At 37.9% G+C, this 13,683-nt stretch overlaps 1 protein-coding gene across 1 annotated transcript in view; it reads right to left on the minus strand.

Annotated features, from left to right (window-relative positions):
• Positions 1 to 13,683, minus strand: part of LOC122798479 (bestrophin-2-like) — a 624,740-nt gene that overhangs the window by 86,543 nt on the left and 524,514 nt on the right. Inside the window, exon 9 of the mRNA XM_044067436.1 lies at positions 4,251 to 4,402. Within this exon, the coding sequence (XP_043923371.1) occupies positions 4,251 to 4,402 (152 nt within the window). The remainder of the gene's footprint in view (positions 1 to 4,250; positions 4,403 to 13,683) is intronic.

Below are 13,683 nucleotides of genomic sequence, written 5' to 3' on the forward strand. Positions count from 1 at the left end.
CTTGCACATCAATGAAAAGGAAATGATTGCAGTACAAAATGCTCTGGCATCCTTCAAACCCTACCTCAAACCAGGGATTCTTCTCATAAAAACAGACACCACCACAGTCATGCGGTACATCAACAAACAGGGAGGGACTCAATTTTACCCCCTGTGCAGACTAGCCATGAACCTGTGGCAAGCAGCCTCATCCATGGGACTACATCTTATAGCCCAATACCTACCGGGCACCTAAGCAGAAACCAGCTGGACCCACACAAATGGCAAATCCACAGAGACATTTTTCTGCAAATTACCCACACATGGGGGACCCCCAGGTGGACCTCTTTGCAGATTCTGCACCAGGGAGTACCATCACCTGGCCTGGAAGGTCGATGCCCTGACCTTCCCATGGAATACCCTCTTTGAGTATGCATTCCCACCCCTACCTCTCATTCGAGAAGTACTAATCAAGATAAGGGAGGAAAAACCAAGAGCAATACTCATTGTCTCAGATTGGCCCAGACAGCATTGGTACCCACTGCTGCACAGCCTATCTCACCAGCCCCCCCTGGCAGCTACCTCTGATACCTCACCTGCTATCTTGGGGGGGGGAACAGTGCTGCACCCAGACCTTCAGACACTCAAGCTCTCAGCATGGCTTATTCTACCAAAACCAACAAGGACTCTATGCTAAGCAAGCAAGTCCTTGACATCATCACAGAAGCCAGAAGGCCCAGCACCAGAAAATCTTATGCTGGAAAATGGAAAAGATTCTGCTCCTGGAGCCAGTCCAAGGGGGCAGACATACATTTGCCCTCCATTCCTTTTATTCTAGATTATCTTGCTGTGCTTCTTAATAAGGATCTCTCCTTCTCCTCCATAAAGATCCATGCCTCTGCCATCTCGGCACACTTTGATACAGAACAGCCATTGTTCTCCCACTCTCTTATCTAACAATTCATTAAAGGAGCCTCTAATATCAGGCCTCCCAGAAGACAGCCCACCTCAGCCTGGGATGTGAACTATGTTTTAGAAAAGCTTACTCTGCCTCCCTTTGAGCTCACTCGTGTTCACTGCTGCAGTCATGCTTTCCCTCCCTCCTTCCCCGTGATATCTGCTTTCCTTAGAGAGACACATATTTCTATGGGGTCTCTGACCCCAGGACTACTACTAATTATTAAAATTGGACTTCTTTGTTTGGTTAAGGCAAGAAAAACTGAGGTAATGGTGTTGCCTGCTCTCCTTTATAGCGCGGATGACCTGACATCAGCCAGCAAGCGACAGTAGCCGACACACAAAACTTTGGCTCTGGTATTCGGACTGACTGAGGGCTACCACAGCATGGATAATCCATTGGTTAGGACTGCAGCAGTGAACCCACTCGAACATCTATATTTATGGTGAGTGTACACAACTGTACTATCTGTAGATAACATCAAAGTACAGCCTTATCGGTGGGATATTTTATTTATATCGTCCACTAATAGTGGTTAACTCAAACCATATATTTCTTCATTTCTTTTGAGTGCTGTTTCTGTATTTAGAAAAGAGAAATCAGAAATATTTAAGCGGTACTTTCCTTAAGCAGCAGAGGAATTTTGTAGGGTTGGGATAGTACACTATGAAGTACTTATGTCCAAATCAGTGACACATTTGTAAGAGTAAAAGACTTAATGATCTGCATTAAAATAGTCATTGATCATTTGTTTTGACTGCATGAATGGAAAGCATAAACCTGTCATGCTAATTATCAATGAATTGCCTTATATGTTAAGTGTCAATGACTTTACTTCTCTCTGTACCCGAGGGATGTCATATTGATCTTTGGTTTAATTTACATAAATCCCACTTTAGCCATGGAACCATTCCGTTATGCTTGCTCATGTGCAGGACACATAAAAATGAGTTTACGCGGTCACATTGCACTGTTGTGCTTGAAAGATGATTTTTTTCCTGGAAGATTTTGGTAAACTAGTTTAATGTCATAGAGGGAAAAGGGGATAGAGCAAAAAGAAACGTCCGATAAATGTAGTGAATTGACCGTGTAGACAAATATTTCACATTACCACTTTATGTCTAAACGATCTGCTTTTGTCATGTTCTGTGCTGATCAGTGAAGGGAGACCAAATGTTAAACTTCAACAGGCCTAGTGTTGTATAGTATCTCTGTACCCTGACTAGTGTCACGTATAAGCTACTGCAGAAGAACAGTCTAACAGTCCTAAACAAACTTCTGTTTGCTGGAGAAATTTACCATGAATACTTTTATAAAGTATCAGCAAATAGCTCAAGCAGCTGTAATTGTTGCAGTAACTGATTATTTATCTACATGATTCAACACTTTCTCTGTATATTACAAGGCTACTCACAACTTTTTCTAAGGAGTGAAGTTACTCAGCCAATATACCTAGTTTCTCATCTCTGAACTTTCATATACCTTAATTAGGGTTTAATTTAGGAACTACCTGTCCACCACTCATAGTTATTACTTAGCATTAATGTTTGGGATTTGTTTAGGGGGTTGGGCTAGAACTGAATTCATTCATCACAGAGAGTTGATAGGTATTTAAGATCAGAATGGACTTTGAGAAATGTCAGGCTTTTAATACATTTGGCCAATTGACTAAAAGTGCTAGTGTAGCATGATCGGGAATAATTTTGAAAAAAAAAAAATGTGACAGATAGTCATCACATGTATTTGATTACCACACATTATGTCTGGAGTACCATACCCTTAATGTGCTGGGGTTCATGTGCCATAAATACATTTCATATACAGCCTATACATGTGACTACCACAGTATGAAATACCACTTGTCAAAAAGAATGAAAAGGAGGAGCAAATAAAAAAACAAAACATATAGCTTTAAGTTGTGTTATTAGTTCAACAAAGTACCTGCTGTTCATAGCTGCCAAAATGCTTTCTGAACCCATGCGCCTCCTCTAACCCAAGCCATTTATTATTTATCCAGCACATTTTGCTCCTCTCCTCCTTGATCCAGTGTAATTTGGGGTCTATATTATAATAGCGAAAATCACTTTAAGCGAACATGAAAACACTGACACGTATTGTGCGAAATGCGAATATGCCGAACGAACTAAACTGCGAAATAGAAAAAGTCGAATCCCCATAGTCGGCCAACTCCACCTCCCACTACATACTGCCTACCCAAACAAAATAAATAAACCACATACATACACTATCCAAAACCCTACTTCTAACCCTAAAGTAAAGCACCAAAACCCTATGTCTAACCCTAAACCTTACATACATTATTATCTATGCACTTACCTTAACCCACACCCTAACCCTAAGGTCTGTAACTATCGAACACTTACCCTACAGCGATATACCAAAACAAAACAAATAATCCACACACATACATTTAACAAAACCCTAATTCTAACCCTACACTATACCTTACATACATTACCTATCTATGCACTTACCTGAACCCGCACCCTAACCCTAAGGTCCATAACTATCGCACACTTATCTTACGGAGCTGTACCACAGGTGGGCCAACCATGACACTTCGACTTTTTGAATTTCGCAGTTTTGTACGTTCGACATAATTGCGGTTCGCGCAATACGTGTCTGTGTTTTCACGTTCGCTTAAATGGATTTTCGCTATTATAATATAGACCCTGTAATTTGTTACAATCTAATCACTTCAGAGGTGGACCATGCAATATGCCAGTCCTCTGACAGCATACAGTTGTATCCCATGAGCTATGTGAGTTTCATGCATTTGTGATATTAGGACCTCCTATATAAGGCTTCTGCAGGATTTAGTTTTATCTCTTTCACTAGTGGTATTCTTCCATGAGATGTCTGATCTCTGAACGGGTGTAATTTGGCTGTAATTTTGATTGCTCTCTCAGTCTTGTCCTTGAGAACTGGACAAGCAAATATGTGAAGTCATGGACATAAGTGTCTGTCATGCCAATTTCTGATAATTGTTGAAGCTTCTCCCAACAGAAGACATTCAAATTTCATAGACTGACTCTCTTTCCCCAACCAGGATAAAAAATAGTCTGGACTGTTTCCTTTCTGGATGCCTCAAAGATGACTCCAGTCCACTCTTGAAGCTTCTGTTTTATACTTAACACAGTTTTACTGGTATGTACCACACATGAAGGCATGCAACCTGTTATTTTAAAGTGATGCTTAATTTTGCGTTAAAAGCAAGTATCAGCAAAAGTTCTGGTGTGTAGGCCTCTATGTTCTTTTATAACTTTTATTATACCTGAAGCGCCTAACTCACCTGATATCAAATGTTGACCCCAAGAAGGAAGGTTTCTTGTACTCTGCAGTTGCAGCTGTATACGGTGGCTCTGGACTTGAATCATTCCAATATTTATCTTTCTCCAGAATTGGTAAATTGTTGGCCATCTCATCTACTGCTAGCAGTGAAACCTGCGGGAAAATAAAAATTCAGCTGAAAATGCCCATTGAGACTAATTGTACATTTGTATGTCTTCTGGATTGAAAGCTGTTAATTTTATTGTAGTATGAAGTAATATTTACACATTTATATGAATTAACTCTTTTCTAGGATTTACTGACAGCTAATTACTTTATATGTTTTGCTATCATTCATAAAACAGAACTGTAAAATATGATGGAAGAATGAAGTTGGGTATAATTGGTAGATTCATTGGCCTTGCACAAGACCGTAGTTATGCTATTTACACCTGTAATGAGATTTATGACTACTTAATGCACAAATGCACTGCATTTTTTTTATACTCACATTGCTGTTCTTGTAGTCAATTAATCTCAATGTCTTGATCACATTGGCACAGGTATCCCCCTTATTCAGTCTCACTCTGACACACAAACACACACACCTCTCATCTGTCCCTGACTATACAGGACTTCCCTGATGTTGCCTCTTATGTTTTCCCTACTACTCATAAATCGCAGATAATTACAGTCAGCCAGTAATGCCAGACATTGAGTTTTATACTTGTTCAGAAAATGCATTGTGTGGAAGACCTGTTGCCCTATAAATGTTTACATGCCTTAGATTAATGTGTAAAGAGTGCCCCTGGTATCTAATGTTCATTCTCTATACATATTGTTCAAAATATCCTTTGTGCTGCAAAACCTATTGTTTTGTTAACTTTGTAACTGATTTAGGGTATTATTTAAAGGGTGTCCCTGGTGTCTAGTGTTCCTCTCATACGTTTTATTGTTCGGAAATGTCTCTGCAAAGCCTTTTCACCTAGTAATTGTTTACATGCCTTAGACTAATATTTAAAAGATCCTGGTGTCTAATGTTCCTACCAGTATTTCAGTCTTTGCTTATAAGTCAAGGGGGGTTTAGAGATATGGCAGCCACCACCTCTTCACACACACAGCACACACTCACTTAGATCACATACCCATCCCCTTATGTATTTACTGCCCCCTCCCAGACACTCACATGTGAGACCATTCATTTCTCTGCAGACAAGCATGCATACCACACATGTACATACACTCTCACAGCTCCCCTCAATACCTCCCCACAGACACTTACATGATCTTATCTTTTACATGGTCTATCCCGTTGAGTACAATATGGGAATACAGCTTTTCAGCTGTGTTAACTAACGTAGCCAGCAGTGTGATTTTCTGAATCACTTGGTTGCACTAATCCCTTACCATAGGCATTTCTGGTAGAGCATGTGGTTAATTAACATAGTCTGCTCCCCCAGCATGTCTCATTTGCAGTGAGCCTGTTTCTAATTCAAAAAGGGCTACTGCCAGTAATAGCAGCCCATTTTTGGGTTTCCTGCTGGCAATAGCCCTTTCAGAATCCTAGCCCAGTTCATCTTGTAATGTTCAAAAGACAGTTCATGCAAAAGTTTGTATATTTTAAAGTTGCTTACCTAGTTAAATGTGCTGGTGCTAGGCAGTCCCATATAAGGCACCATATTAGAAGATTTCTTTAGATCTACAGTAAGAACATACATATCCTGTCCTTCACCAAAAAATCAAGGCAGCACTGCCGGACTCCAAGTGATTTTTGTAATATGCAGATATATCCTTATTGTGTGGGATTCCATTATTTTAATTAGTACTGACTTAAGATAACTAGGCCAGAAGGTCTCAGAATCTTTATTTGTGCCTCTTTATGCAGTGAGATAATGTGATATGATGATGTGGGCTATTATCAAATCCTTTGGAATTATGCTTGAATTTGGGAGTATATTAAAAAGACTTGCTGCATCTTTCTAAGCATTTTCCCCAGTCCATTGTTTATCAGCTGACTTCAGATATTTACTTCTTCCTCTCTGTCTGTCTATTTACTACCCTTAAAGAACTGATGGTTAGTGTTGCTGCCTCACAGCAAGAGGTTCTCCGGTTCAATACTTGGCTGGGGTGCCTTCTGTGCAGAGTCTGCATGTCCTCCCTGTGGTCGCGTGGGTTTCCTCCGGGTGCTCCGGTTTCCTCCCACATCCCAAAGACATGCTGTAGGTGGATTGGACACTCTAAATTGGCCCTAGGCATGAGTGCGTGCGTGTGTGTGTGTGCCTTCTGTGGAAGGTTGGGCACCGGGCTGGCAACTCAACACCGTAAAACTCCACTGCCAATCATGAGCGGATGGGTGATCCGCTGTGGCGACCCCTAACCGGGAAAAGCTGAAAGAAGAAGAAGAAGAAGAAAGAACTAGATAATAATTATAACAAGGAGGCATTGGAGCAGTGCTATCATACTGGGGGTTATTTTTTTCTAACACTACCTTTAGTCTCTTTCCCCATCCCTAGAGTGGCAGTGGCAGACATTGGTGCACACATGTTGCCTATGTGCATCATCTAGCAAATGCAGGCTGTTCTGATGCATTATTGTAAGGCTCAGCAAATAGTTCTATGCTCACCACTGGTGGGGGGTATTAACACCCCTGCCTGGTCACTTGCATGACAGGTAGTACTAAAGCTTTTCTTCCAGACTTATGGCTTACAAATTAATCTCAATGTGCACTCAGCACATAATCCCCTTCACCAACATGTCAAAACTTTTACTCTTAGAAGTTTTAAGCAACAAATGATCCACAAGAGATTATGTATGACCAACAGCATCAGAAGGGTATCTGTAATATAATTACATTCTTATTGCTTGGTTTTGAATCCTTTACAAAGAAACCTACAAAGGTTCAAAGTTCTGGGTGCCAGAGTCATACGATTCATAGGAGTTTCAATGCTATTTTAGTCTAATGTCTGTGTACTCCTTGGCAATACTCAGCCTCATGCTTTACCTCCTCTCTCAGTGAAGGAGAGGCAAGTTAGTCCCAGGGTAAATTTGAGTGCATACAGTGGATATAAAAAGTTTACACACCCTTGTTAAAATGCCAGGTTTTTGTGATATAAAAAAATGAGACCACAATAAATTATTTCAAAACTTTTCCCACCTTTAATGTGACCTATAACCAGTACAATTCAATTAAAAAACAAACAAATCTGTTAGAGGAAAAAGTATAAAAAATTAAAAAAAAATACAATATGCTGGTTGCATAAGTGTGCACACCCTTAAACTAATACTTTGTTATGTGGGCACACCCTTAAACTAATACTTTATTGAAGCACCTTTTGATTTAATTACAGCATTCAGTCTTCTTGGGTACACACCTGCCATCAATTAAAGAGACTCTAATTAACCCCAAATAAAGTTCAGCTGTCCTAGTAGGATTTTCCTGACATTTAATCAGTTGCCTGCTACAGTAAAAGCCATGGTTCGCAGACAGCTTACAAAGCATCAAAGGGATCTCATTGTTGAAAAGTTTCAGTCAGGAGAGGGATACAAACAAATTTCCACAGCATTGGACATACCATGGAACACAGTGAAGACAGTCATCAAAAAGTGGAGAAAATATGGGACAGCAGTGACATTGCAAACAACTGCATGTCAATAACATTCAACATTACTCCAAACTTCTCTTGAGACCACAATAAATCATTTCAAAACTTTTCCCACCTTTAATGTGACCTATAACCTGTACAATTCAATTGAAAAACAATCAAATCTGTTAGGGGAAAAATATAAAATATAAAAAATAAAAAACGTGCAATAAGCTGGCTGCATAAGTGTGCATACCCTTAAACTAATACTTTGTTGTGTGTGCACACCCTTAAACTAATACTTTGTTGTGTGTGCACACCCTTAAACTAATACTTTGTTGAAGCACCTTTTGATTTAATTACAGCATTCATTCTTCTTCTTGATGAAACGGCCATTCGAGCATTAGTCCTAGAATCATTGAAATACCCATGCAGTTTCCACCAAGCCTGAGGGCATGGTAAGTAAAATCCCAAGTATGGAGGAAGTGGGTTGTTTACATTTCAACCAAGTCTGTGTAATTATACATATGTGGACATGCTCCACATATGCAGGAGCACCTCAAGATCTGCAATTTATTATTGAGACTCCTGGTGTTGAGAAGAGCCACCCTAATATGCTCCAATTTAGGGTTTGAAGAATTGTAAGTTATGATGTCCATTAAAAGGCACTACTGGGGCAGCAAGGGCTTTTGCCAGTATGCAGAAATCCTTGAACAATAGATGGAGGCCAACCCTTGCAAAACAAGTGGGACATTCTGACGTCTCATTCCAAGCTGATAGCAGATCCTTTAAAGCCAATTATTTTTTCTTTATACCTAGGGAGATGGAATCAGTTTTAAATTTAAAAATTGTATAACATTAATAGCCTTCCCCACTATACTTTTTCTCTTTGGCAGAGCCAGATCATGGTCACATGGGAACCTAGGCAGAGTAATGGATCTGGGCCACCCAGCAGCCCTCTAGCCCCCTCTGCAGCCATTCCAGTGTCCCATTACTTGGCTATTACTCCCCAGTTACCATAAACGCTGTTCAAAGCTGTCGGTGTGCTTAATGTTTTCTTCATTACTTCTACAGTGATTACAGATGCTTGGATTTAGTTTTAAACTTTTATTTCAAATTTTATATCACAAACACAGTTAGAAATTTGCTAAACAATACAGTTAAAACTTTTATTACACATTTTATACCACAAACACAGTTAGACATTTGTTAAACAAAACAATATAGTCTCACAATAAAAACAGTCTTAGCAGTAACAATAAACAACTTGCATTCATTGAAAGGGTATTGAAACCCACATTCAAAGAGCATGCCCTTGACCAGTGGTGGATTAAGTTTACCTTTGGGCTGTTTTCAAACCATAGGCCACTTGCACACATTTAGGAACATGCACACATAAATGTGTTCTTTGTTTATCTTCCTGATTGTATTAAATTATATTCTTTGTATAATACAGCAACACTTGTTAGAGTGTATTTTAAATGTGTAGTTTTGAACATTTTTCCAGTAAGCAATGAAACAAACTGTATGAACTAATAATGAGAAAGCTGCCCATTTCAGGTCATTTCAACCTTAAAAAGCCCCTCAAACTATTTTCATTACAATCCACCAATATAAGTCAATATGCACAATCTCTGCAGAAGTAAAACTCATCTGAATCATTTCATATTAAAGAAATCCGTAAGTAATAAAGAGGTTGCTACTAGCAAACAACGTTATATTTCAGTATTTCATGTACACATTCAGTGCCTGCTATCCTTGAAGAATAAATTGCCTATGTTACATTAAAAAAAAATGTTTATCTGCTATTGCAATAGGGAACGGACGGCAAACTAACAATAGTTTCATTGTTACAAGGCATCTCATCCAAAGGAGGACATACTGTGGACTGCAGCTCCACAACCCCATCCTTAAAATGCAACAGAGTATCAGCAATCCAGCTATATGATTTAGGAATAGAATGCACAGCCTTCTGCATCATAAGCAAGTATGTTACCTGTTGTGCTATTAACACTGCTTTCAAATTATGTAGCACAAACAGTAATAACCATTTGCTAAATAAAACAGTTGCGCATTAAAAACAGACTTAGCATGAGCAGCAGTAAACCTCTCTTCCTTTGAAGCTCACAATTCCTTGAAAATGTGCTGAAACTCACAATTCCTTGAAAATGCTGTGAAATTAATAGTCTGGTAGTTAGAGTAAAGGATTTACTCTCGTCTTCTGTAACTAAGGCTCAGAGTTTGAGCTTGAGCCTGGTTAAATTAACTAACCTGTCATCCCTAATTAGGACATTACACATACACACACACACACACACACACACACACACACACACACACACACACACACACACACACACACACACACACACACCCATCTGGAATGCAGAATATTGACCATGCAATTCTCTGACCAGCTTACATGTATATGGCTCAGTACTTGTGTGACAGACTGCATTTGTCTCTCATTACAACCTGGCACTCAGAGACTTAAGTAATGTTTTTGTGTTTACCAGCCTTTCTACACTGTCCTGTAGGATATGCTGTTTACCCTTGGCAATCAGACTAGCTGCAGAGCAGCTAGTTATGTTTTGATGTTCCCTGTTGTTGTAGGAGGAGACATTGTACAACTGTGCTGTTTGTACATGCATACACATATGCATAGATATATATACATTATTAAATACATGTACACACATGTATATGTCCGTATTTTGTACTTGTCATATTGACTAGTGAGACATATTGTGTCTGAGTCCACGGGTGGACACGGTTGGTTATGCCATGGGTTTGGTGTGGTATTACTGCACAATTGCCATGTTTGGTATCTCTTCTGGTTTAGTAGCTGAGGTGCTTTATGTCAGGAAATGGGTTTCAGGACCATATTAGCTGAAAGCCTTGGAACAGTTACATTGTTTAGGAGTTATACAATTGAGCAAAGTTTCTCATTTTATTTTTATGTTATTAAGTATGGCAGGTACAAATTTATGAATGCAAATATGTAATTTAGAATCAAACCGTTACTATTTCTGCACAAATCATTCCCAGTCCTTCATATTAAGTTATGCTATCATTAATAAGCTACTCCAAAAACTTATGAGTAATGATATTTCTTAAAGTGCCAAAGTGCTATTTAAAGTGCCATTCAAACTGTATAAACACAGTAATCTAAAAATGTAAAAAAAATTTTTATATTTTTACATTTTTATTTTTACAATTTATATTTTAACATTTTTTTTTTTAGATTTTTACATGTTTAGATTACTGTGTTTATACAGTGTGAGTGGCACTTTAAATAGCACTTTAACACTTCTATGAATGGGTGGGTTTAATGACATCATCCTTCGATCAGTTGACCGCTTTGGGCCTTATTTAAAACCTGCTTTTTGTGTTCAATTTTATCTGAAGAAGTTCATTGTTGTTACATGAATGAAAGTGCTTACCAGTCTCTTTATTTATGGATAATAAAGGTTTCTTCAAGAACCTTGCGGCTTCTCCTTCTGGCAGCTAACATAGTTTATACTTTACAAGTTTGCCTTTTGTCTCTGCTGCTTTAATAACATTATACAATAACCATATCACTTTGTTGGGAAGAATAATAGGGGTACTACATGCATCAGAAATATTGCTTAATATTAAATCCAGAATATGAGTTTTAAAGGGGGTTATGAGCCAGCCAAGTTAACAGTTCTTCTACAGTAATCCCATAAGAGACTGACAATCCTATATGGTAGAAATAAAGTTTAACTTCTACTCAGTTTCTATGTTCTTTGCCATTCTTAAAATATAATGTATGCAAACAATCCCTTGAAATCTATCTGACTTTTATAGGTTTCATGCATAATGATGTCATATGTCTTGTCTAAGTGTCTAATACAAGTGTCTTATAAATTAAAACACACAAAGATAAGTACCTTATGCAGCCCATACACATGGAAAAGTTGACTGCTTTGCACTCTTGATTACCAAAGAAAATACTGTGTTTGCATCCTAATTCCTATACTCAATGTATTATTACAAATATTTTGAAAAGTATGTAATTATATGTATTCAATGATCAGAACAGAACAAAGATCAAAAGGTACAAGCAGTAAAAATTAAGACTGAAATATGAAGAATAGCAGAAAAATATGGTAAAGAGGACAATAGACTGAAGAAACTGGAGATACAAGAAAGCAAGGGAAGCAAGCTGCACCATATCTGACTCTTTTTTTTAATTTATCACCAAGTTTTAAAAATTGTACACATTTTTAACAGCATATAAACAACGTTCATTTGAAATATATTGAAGGAAAGTCCACATTGCTGTGATGTACAGTTTGATTAAGATAGAGGAAAGCCTATTAAAATGTGGTCTTCAGGGTCAACAGGCTTATTCAGAACACCTACTAGAAACATGTCAGTTTAAACGAATAAGACATTCTGGTTTTATAAGCTTGGGTACTATTGTCGCTCCATAGCAGAATTACCACATTGCATTACCAAAATAGCCACCTGGTTGTGTGAACATTCACTGTTGATGTGTCACCCCAACTCCATGTGCAACAATAGGAAAAGGGGGTGTGGATGGGTGGATTGCCAAAATACATGAAAGATGTGTCACATTTTATTCATACTTTAATAACTTCCTCCAGTGGTAATTTTATAATTTCTCTTTAGCAAACTCAATTTTATTATAATGAATTTAATTCACTTAGTACTTTTTCCTAATCGTCATATCTGAATTTAGTGGGTCAAGAGGCCTACAGCTTTTGGCATGCCCAGCTATGTTCAGCTATTTGTAAACACCATTTCTACCTTTTGTACACAGTGTTTGGAAGCTTCCCTATGTGCACTGTATTGTTCATTAGCTGTCTCTGTAGCCCTGATACTTTGGATATCATCTCTTATAAAATAACATAAAACTCACATTTTCTTCATCATTCCTCTCTTCTGATCTGCATAATGTTCAAAGGGATCTGTTCCTTTATATAGCGCTCAGCATTCCCTCATTTTTCCTTAGAGGGTTTTTGCTCCAGAGAAAATACAGGATTCTGGGCATCTTGATTTCACAGGTATCTAGGTGAATAACATCAATTAAATGTATCCATGTTTTGAAAACTCTGCCCTTCATTGTAGTTGTTTTAGTCTCTGAAAAGGGGTTTGTGCCAAATCATTTTGTAATTTCCCAGTAACCAAAGGCAAAATAAATACATTTATTTGTGTATGTGGGTATGATTATATTATAACAATCACTGTTAAAAATGCCAGTTTGCACTATGACTCTGTGTTGTCTGTACACTGTAATATACAGTTAGAATTATCACCGTTTATAAAACATATCAATAAATCTCATTTATTTTTCTAACAAAGTCAGATATTCTGCACTCCATTGTTTCAAAATCTGTAATTTGGGCTAAATTGCTTCCTCAGACCTGCAACTCTTTAAAACTAACTACAGCAAACAGACATCAGCTATATATCTTACTATATTAAACATAAGTCCACTTAAGTAATATAGCATCCTAGCCCTCTTGCTTATTTCACTGTATAACAGAAGCCATAACGTGTTTATTTACTTTGTGATTACAAAGATGTACCTGTTTTATATCCATTGAGTTGTAATACTGTTGTTATTATAACTGTGTTTGTTGATTATGTTAAGCCTCTAACAGTATGGATGATTTGTGTAGCATATGGATTGTCAGACTTAATTTGATAGTAATATACAGTACTTTAGTCTGATGCACAGACTGAATAAAGAAAGCATTTTGAAACATGAACTTCTTACAGGTATTCAATGGTCTATAAAAATGATAAGAAGGAAAACAAAATAAGAAGTGGAGCAACTTAACATGGGAAAGTGAATTTTCATATTTTGCTATAAATGACCAC

Source organism: Protopterus annectens, chromosome 3.part1 (assembly GCF_019279795.1).
Source record: "Protopterus annectens isolate FY-2018-M chromosome 3.part1, PAN1.0, whole genome shotgun sequence".
In the NCBI taxonomy this organism is placed as follows: Eukaryota; Metazoa; Chordata; order Ceratodontiformes; family Protopteridae; genus Protopterus; species Protopterus annectens.